Source organism: Microplitis mediator, chromosome 5, assembly GCF_029852145.1.
Source record: "Microplitis mediator isolate UGA2020A chromosome 5, iyMicMedi2.1, whole genome shotgun sequence".
NCBI classification, from domain to species: Eukaryota; Metazoa; Arthropoda; class Insecta; order Hymenoptera; family Braconidae; genus Microplitis; species Microplitis mediator.
Window position 1 is genome coordinate 4,210,836 of NC_079973.1, and position 8,696 is coordinate 4,219,531.

An 8,696-nucleotide genomic window follows, 5' to 3' on the forward strand; every position below is an offset into this window, starting at 1 on the left:
TTTCAAATATTTAAATTCGTATATTTTTATTTTTACTCTCCTTACATTTTATTTATTTATGTAAAAATTGAAAAAATTACCAATCTTCAGCTACGTTCACACTCATACTGATTGGTGTTAAAACAGAAAATAAATCCTGCAACTTGATAAAAAACACTGAATATTTTTATCATAAGAATAAAAATTTGAACCTAAACTTAATACATAAATAAAAAATCGATTATTGATACTTATGTTATTTATTATAAATTTAAATATAAATAATTGAAACATGTTGGTAAGAATACCGCAAACGTCATTGACGACAGCTTTTAAAAATAGGTAATTATTTAAAAACGTAACCAAGTGAACAAAACTTAACCTCTGTAAATATTTTTAAAAATAAAATTGTCAATATCTATTTTTAAATAATTATTCTTCTAGACTATTTATTATTATAATTTTTTTAAAAGTTGTTATAGCTCGGGCCATTTAAAATATTTCAATTTATTGCAAAAATGTCGGTTTTCATCTCAAGGAGCACCAGGACATTTACAAAAAATATCACAGAGTGTCACTGGATTTCCACCGCTGTCAGAGCCAGTTTTGAATTTACCTAAACCTATTTATTCAACAGCCAAAGAAGAAGATCAAACGACGCAGATAAGTGTCCTGTCAAATGGATTGAGAGTTGCGTCAGAAAATAGATTCGGAAAATTTTGTACTATAGGAGGTATCTTATAAATTAGCAAGTCAACTAGTCATGACAGTTTAAAAAATAATTATATTAATTAATGTCTTATTTGTAGTTCTAATTGACTCAGGACCTAGATTTGAAGTCGCATATCCCAGTGGTATTTCTCATTTTCTTGAAAAATTAGCTTTCAATGTAAGTGCATTATAGACAAAAAATAATGAATGAGTAATTGATTGATTAGCAAGATATTTTTTTATTTTAGTCGACGAAAAATTACGAAAGCAGAGATGACATAATGCTGACGTTAGAAAAGCACGGCGGTATTTGTGACTGTCAAGCATCACGAGATACATTTATATATGCAGCGTCTGCTGAAAGTCAAGGCCTAGATACAGTAACTAAAATTCTTGGAGATATAGTTCTGAGGCCAGTGATCACAGATGACGAACTGACTTTTGCCCGCCAAACTGTTCAGTTTGAATTGGAGTCATTGCATACACGACCTGAACAAGAACCTTTACTTATAGATATGATCCATGCCGTACGTTCTTTATTATTATTATCATTATTTTATTAAATAATACTTATTTGTTGATAATAATAATATATACTTTATTACAGGCTGCATATCGAGATAATACACTTGGTCTTCCAAAAATATGTCCATCAGAAAACATCGATAAAATAAATCGCAATATTTTATTTACGTATTTAAAAAATCATTACACACCTAAACGAATGGTTGTAGCTGGAGTTGGTATTGATCATAATGATCTAGTCAATGCAGTTCAAAAGTAAATAATTCGGTAGCACGACTTGTAGTTCGCGGATAAAATATCCGAATACAAATTATCCGATAGACAAAATATCCCCGGACTAAATATTTAAGAGACAAAAAATTCGCGACAAAATATCGCGATAAATCTTATTTAGAAAAATATATTTTAAGTGAAACAATAATTATTGGTTTTCGATAAACGGGTACCGTACCATTCCAAGCATAAATGTTGACCTATTTCCAAAATAATACCCACCCGAAATCTGTGAAAAAAGGGCACAGTACGATTTCAAGCGTATGTTTGATCTATTTTTAATATCACACTCAAATTTTATGTGCAAATATATCAAACATTTCTGATAAAAGGATACCGTACTATTTATATGAAAAGTATTTATATTATAAGATATTTTGTCGGGGATATTTTATCTATTGAGTATTTAGCCTGGGGATATTTTGTCTATTGGATAAAATATATTCGGATATTTTGTCTTCGATAATAAGTGACTGTACCAATAATTAATAGCTTTAATTTTTTGGCTCCTAGATAACATTTTTATTATTTATTTTAGATATTTTGTTGATGAAAGACCGATTTGGGTTGAAGATAATACTCTAGCTTTAGATAAAGGATCTTATGCAGTAGATAATTCAATAGCTCAATATACTGGCGGATTAATAGTGGTAATTAATGTTTTTATCTTTTAACTATAATTTGAAAGTGTGTTTTTGAATAATTATTAAATTACTGTAATTTTATTTCAGGAAGATTGTAATGTACCAGTTTATGCTGGACCCAGTGGTCTTCCTGAGTTGTCTCACGTCGTGATAGGACTTGAAGGATGCTCGCATCAAGATCCTGACTTTATTTCAATGTGTGTTCTTAATATGATGATGGGAGGAGGCGGTAGTTTTAGTGCTGGAGGTCCTGGTAAAGGAATGTACACTCGTCTTTACACTAATGTACTCAACAGGTAACAAAATTTAACTAATAATATTCATGTTTATCAATATTTGCTTAGTTATTTAAATAAATATATATTATTATAGGTATCATTGGCTATACAGTGCGACTGCATACAATCATGCATACATAGACACGGGTCTATTTTGTATTCATGCATCATCGACACCCGCGCATGTAAAAGAAATGGTACAAGTTATCGTTAAAGAATTAGTTGCCATGTCTGGAAATATGACCGAGAGCGAATTAGCAGTACGTTACAAACATATTTAATTAAATAATTAAAGAATCTTAATTAATTAATTAATTAATTTACTTATTGGAAAAATGAATTTTTAATTCTAGAGAGCTAAGAAACAATTACAGTCAATGTTACTAATGAATTTGGAACAAAGGCCAGTTGTTTTTGAAGACATTGGTCGTCAAGTCCTTGCTACGGGATCAAGGAAACGTCCAGAATATTTCATCCAAGAAATAGGTTCATTTAATTATTTTAAAATTAAACTCAAGCTCAGACAGTTCCCTCACATTTTTAAAAATATTCAATGACTTTCGTGTCACAAGAGATATAGGTTTAAAAAAAATTATTTACAGTTGATATCAATTGAGAGTTAAACGGACTTTGGAAAACAAATTTCAGTAAAATCTTCATGTCAATTTTGTAATTTGAATTTAAAAATTTTGCAAGCTAAAATTTATTTAGAAAATTTCCTAATTGATAACAACTGTAAGTAATTTTTTTTAAATTCTCTAGACGAAATCGCAACTACGTTGTCCTTTTTTCAATGTTTTAAAAAATTAATTAATTAAATTTTAATACAATTATGACATTAGAAAGTCATTGCATATTTTTTAAACAGGAGGTACTGTCTGAGAACGCCCTTAATAAAATAAATTTACATTTGAAATTTAATTTTTACTGTTAACAGACAAAGTATCGAAAGATGACATTCACAAAGTAGCGCGTCGTTTACTTAAATCTCCCCCGAGTGTTGCAGCTCGTGGAGAAGTTAAAAATCATTTGTCGTTATCCGACATCCAAGCTGGTCTGTTGGATAGTCAAGGTCGAATGCCAGGATCGCGGAATAGACTTTCACTCTTCCGTTGATGTGTCACTAAGATGTTCGATCATCTGTTCCATTTTTAGCCAAACAAAATTATGTTTCGGTATTATTTCATTTAATCGACTGTAAAAAAATATTTGTAACATTCATTTAATTTAAGCTATAAATTACTGATATGACAGCACTTTTTTTTTTAAAATGGATATTATTCAATTAGGATTTTTTTAATCGCACAAAGTTAGTGCGTGTATATGTTTAAATAAATCGTTAATTCTATTTATCTAAATCTCTCATTTATTTAGTTATTAATTAACATTAAGTCTTTAATTGACGATCAATGAAATACTAGTTGATAAATTATTCATCGGAGTATAGAACTGAATTTTTGATGGTAAATACCAGCGCCTACTCCTGACAGCTCCTGTTTTCCTATCACACGAAGCATCTCAATGCCTCGACGTCACGTTACATTACAAATTATATACATATGTCTATCATGTGACGTATTGTCGAGAAATTTTCATTCATAACTAAAAGTCATATTCACATATATTTTATATTCAAATTCTTTAAATGTAAATTAATATTTTCATCAGATTGATTGGGAGTCTAGAAATTATGTTCAAAAATTAATTGTCACTTTATAATTAATTTACATTAATTATTTATCTGAATCCTCTATTTCATCTTTTTTTTTTTCGAAACGACAAATTTATTTTTATTTAGCGACAGGAAGTAACAGTCGTTCGTTAAATTTACAAATAAGTCGAAAGAGTAATTAATTAATTAAAAAAAAAAATTTTATGGTCAACGCAATTAATTGACTTAAACGTCACATGATTGTCTATAACTTCCTAGTATTCCTGCGCCGGTATCACATGAGGGCAGTATTTTTTTAAATTTTTTTTTCAACAAATAAATCACAAAAAAATAAAAATAAAAAAATTCACAAGTAGAAAATTAAAAAAACTATAAGTGTAATTTTTGAAAATAATTTTTTTTTATAATTTATCATGTTTTTAAAAATCCGAAAATTATCATACGGTCAATGCAATTAATTGACTTAACGTCACCTGGTTGTCCATAACTTCCTAGTATTTCTGCGCAGGTATCACATGAGGGCAGTTTTTACCTTTTAAAAAGTCACAGTTTCCCTCCGGAGAACAGGAATCTAGCGTTTAAATTTATTTCAACAACTCCCTCGTCTTTGTAAACAGGAAATAATAAGTAAGTATTTGTTGATAAAAATATCTTACTTTATTTATTTAATTATAAATATAAAATAATATATTATATTTTTTAAAATATCTCGTGTGATATTTCCGACCAGAAATGTCTAGATTCCGTAGATTGTAAATCACAATAAATATATGTTTCAAAATGAAAATATGCTGAGAAATAAATGATAAAGAAGCGAATGGAAAAAGGAATTGAATTACTTTCCGTCATTATTAGACAATGAAATAGACGAACCAACACGTGGAAAATCTTTGAGCGTTCCCAGGACATCAGAGACCCATAGAAGACTCGTAACTTCATCAGTATCATACTTACCTGATCACCAAGGGTATAACATCATTCAAATACTCTAAAGTAACATGATATTTGCTAATTTTCAATGTCCGACAGCCATATCCTTACTCTATTTATTTTTCAGTGTTCCGCTAAAGTTCTTTGAGCTTTTTTTCATCATAGAATAGAATGAATTGAGATAAAGTTCTAAATGGAATTCATTGAGACTTGAAACCATCGGTTACGTTATCGTATCAGGAAGTAAGGAATAATCATGAACGTGTCCTTAATAATGTGCGCAAGTCACATCGTCATGTGGGTACATGATCCTGAGGAAGAGAAGATTCTGCAACCGTTGGATTGTCTAACCGCCTGTTCCACTCGAGGGCGATAAGTATGCGTTTTGAGGAGAACCACTTTATCTCGGCATTCTTCAGAGGAAAAACTGACCTGCCTCAATGTCCTAGTCTCTATTGGTCCATCAGGATTCGTCTAGCTGATTTCATTGGCCGTTGAACTGCCGCGAGCTTACGTAAGAACGTAGAATTTTTCTTATTTTTAATTTTCATCAATGAGTTGAGTCTTTAAAAAAAGTCGAGCTATTGAATAAGAAAAACGTGTCTTAGATTTTTTTTAGCTGTACAAAGAAGAGAATCTTAGATAATATTTACTTTTAATAATATTCCTTGCACCAGGATTACAGGACCAGGGGATGTTTTATAAAGTTTTTTTTTCCAGTATTTCGTTCTTTCATTTCTATCATCAAGTCTCTGGAAAAGTATTCTCGGAATCAGGATTACATGGCCGATGATGAAGATGTTTCAATTCATAATTGTTAAAAAAATATAATAGTAAAAAATAAACGAGTAATGAGAAAAAAATTGAGTATAAAAAAATATGAAAGTTAAGTTTCGAGTACAGACTCGTCAATGTCATGTCACTCATCAAACGCGTGGCGCCAGAAGTATTCCTTCCACCAGGATGCCATAAATCTAAAAAGCTCGCTCTACAGGAATGCCAAATACAAATATATGTGTACATATATATGTGCTTAGATAAAGATTAAATCTATTTCAATACTAAAAGCTCATATTTTAAACAAGAGCTTGCTTTAGATTTTATCAAATCGATACTTTGAGGAAAAACTAAAAGAAAAACTTAATTATTGTACATTAGATATATATTTTTATACACGACTACGAGTTACTATTATGTATAGAATATATGTATTTTTTTGAAGTATATATATATATAGATTTAATAGCATTTGAAAACTAAATTATTCACTCAGTAGTAATGGAGTGAAAAAAAAGTTGAATTAATTTCAATTCGAGCTTCAAAGCACGAACTTATTTTCTTAATAGGAAACTATGAATTCCCAGAAGGTATTTCAAAACAATCTATATATTTCTATGCATGTGTATATATATATAGATCGTTAAATTGTAACAGGACGAAGGACGCAGGCTCCGTTCGATTTCCTTCATCATTTCTACCCCACATGGAAAACAGGAGAATAGGCAACGTAAAGTTTACGCTTGCGCTGGATTTATTTGTTCAATTTAACGTTTTTATATATTTATATTATATAATTAGTGGATAGGAAAAACAAAAATATGTTAATTAATTACTGTCAGGAAAAATCCAGGTTTCTTATAAATTTTCATAGAAATTTTATGAAAATGAATGAGGAGTTTTGAAAATTTATCGCTTTTCTAAACAGGATAGATCCGAAAATCAAAATTTTTACTTCAGTACTATTTTGGATTTTATTTTTGTCATTAATGATGACATTTATTGATGTAAAATTATTTTTAGTGCATGAATGTGATAAATTATTAATTATTGCATAAGTATATGGAATTTAATATATCAAATTTTACATTGAAATGCTTGATATTTTTGATTTTTATCCAATCGCTTGATTGATTGCTCAGTTTTTAAAATTTTTTATATTATTATAATAGGGGATGTTTTTGAAAATAATGTCTATAGTCGATAAAAAAATTTTCTGTCAAAAGTAAATTATAACTGCAATTTCCGGGTGAATAGATGGAGTAACAAGTCTTGGAATAGATTTATGGTTTTCACAGTTTTCAAGAATTAGCAGTTCCAGCTGAAAATTCGTTAAGAAAATCAAATTTTTAAGACTCATCTGCGGTGCAGTATAAATATAGTTGTAGTATTTTTTAATTCGAATGTTTACGGAGAAAAATCGAGATTCAAAATGTAAGAATTTTTAGTATGTGCCGACCAAACTTGAAACAGGAAGTTGAGTCACCAAAAAAATATCATGCTGTACTACATTACTGTAAGCTTCTTAAAATTGTTATTTGCCTCAAGAAATTTTTTTTATTATCAATTGAACTCAAAAACTTTCTTAGGGAGAAAAAAAATTTTCTTAGGGAGAAATTCTTATTTTCTGTGTACATTTTTCAACTCCATTTTTCTCCGTATTCACTTACTCTCTAAAATGAATTAGTGAAATTAAGTGAATATTCATATTCATATTTCAAGTGAAAACCGAACCACTAATTTCAAAAAGTGATGCGGTTGGCATTCAGAATTAGTGAATATTCACTTATTTCACTTATTCATGTTTAGAGAGTACATCAATTTTGAATTACAAAAATAAATAACTATGACAAAGAAAATTCCATTACCGCCATTATTCCAATTACAATTTCACATAGTTTTTCCTTCTCTCTAAAAACTAATTATTTATTTATTTACTTTCAATCGTAAGGGTTGACCTTTTTCGATCATATGCAAAATAATTAATGCATGTGCCCACACGGAAAAATTATATATCCGTATATATTTGGGCAAATCTGAATATATGCCGCATATAAAGCTTTAGAGTCCAGACGATTTTGGAATCAATTCATCGAGCACATTATAAGTTATCCAAATAAAACATTTTTGGAAAAATTTAATTTTTGAAATATCTCTGATCGAGCCCTACCGATCAAAGTAAATTTTTCACAGCTTCAAGATATTGACATGCCGCGTCGAATGACACCTTGACGATCAAAATCGGTTCATCCGTTCAAAAGATACAGGTATTTACATACGTACGAATTTTTGAAAATTTTCAATTTTCTTAGCGGGAAGTTAAAAATAACTTGGCTAGTCCACTGAAATTACTCCTATGCGTTGTAGAAAGAAATTAGCATCCGGGTAGTATATATACATATATATATATATGTATACTCTCTAAACATGAATAAGTGAAATAAGTGAATATTCACTTATTCATGTTTAGAGAGTAAAAAAAGAAAAACTTATGCTGATTTTATTAAGGTAAATCTTTCTTAATTGAATATAATCATAAAATGGCACAAAATGTTATCTTTCAGACCGAGTACAGTCTTCATAAACTTTAATTAACTCATAATGAAATATACATACAGTAGGATCTCGTTATAAGACTATTAGTTTCTCTCTCAAACTTTTGCGATACCTGAAGGTTTATAAAAGAAACAGAATGATAGTCTTACAACAAGGTCCGACTGTATGTCAATTAAATTTTACTTTCCCGTGTGACTTAAAAATTTTTTTGACGTAGACGAAATAAATAAAATGTCAAAGTATGTAAAAATGTTTTGTTGAAGCAAACAATAAAATAAAAATATGTACTTTAAACTTTTGCAGCTTCAGGCTTTTAAACCCTTAAGCTTGTCTTAATTGAGGCCAAGTCTT

General features: G+C 29.3%; 1 protein-coding gene across 1 annotated transcript; it reads left to right on the top strand.

The window, feature by feature from the left end:
• Nucleotides 1–17: 17 nt before the first annotated feature.
• Nucleotides 18–3,733, top strand: LOC130669155 (mitochondrial-processing peptidase subunit alpha). Its single transcript, XM_057471898.1, has 10 exons — nucleotides 18–321; nucleotides 453–712; nucleotides 789–868; nucleotides 939–1,217; nucleotides 1,298–1,470; nucleotides 2,027–2,138; nucleotides 2,220–2,428; nucleotides 2,505–2,670; nucleotides 2,764–2,896; nucleotides 3,348–3,733. Exons 1-10 carry the CDS (start codon nucleotides 272–274, stop codon nucleotides 3,524–3,526), a joined length of 1,641 nt encoding a protein of 546 aa, XP_057327881.1. The 5' UTR covers nucleotides 18–271; the 3' UTR covers nucleotides 3,527–3,733.
• Nucleotides 3,734–8,696: the final 4,963 nt, after the last annotated feature.

Bases quoted from the DNA above. Each gene is read 5' to 3' on its own strand.
- LOC130669155 (XM_057471898.1), top strand. From the start codon at position 272: ATGTTGGTAAGAATACCGCAAACGTCATTGACGACAGCTTTTAAAAAT. The intron at 869-938 runs GTAAGTGCATTA...TTTTTATTTTAG, and splicing joins TTGAAAAATTAGCTTTCAAT to TCGACGAAAAATTACGAAAG. The intron at 2,139-2,219 runs GTAATTAATGTT...ATTTTATTTCAG, and splicing joins ATACTGGCGGATTAATAGTG to GAAGATTGTAATGTACCAGT.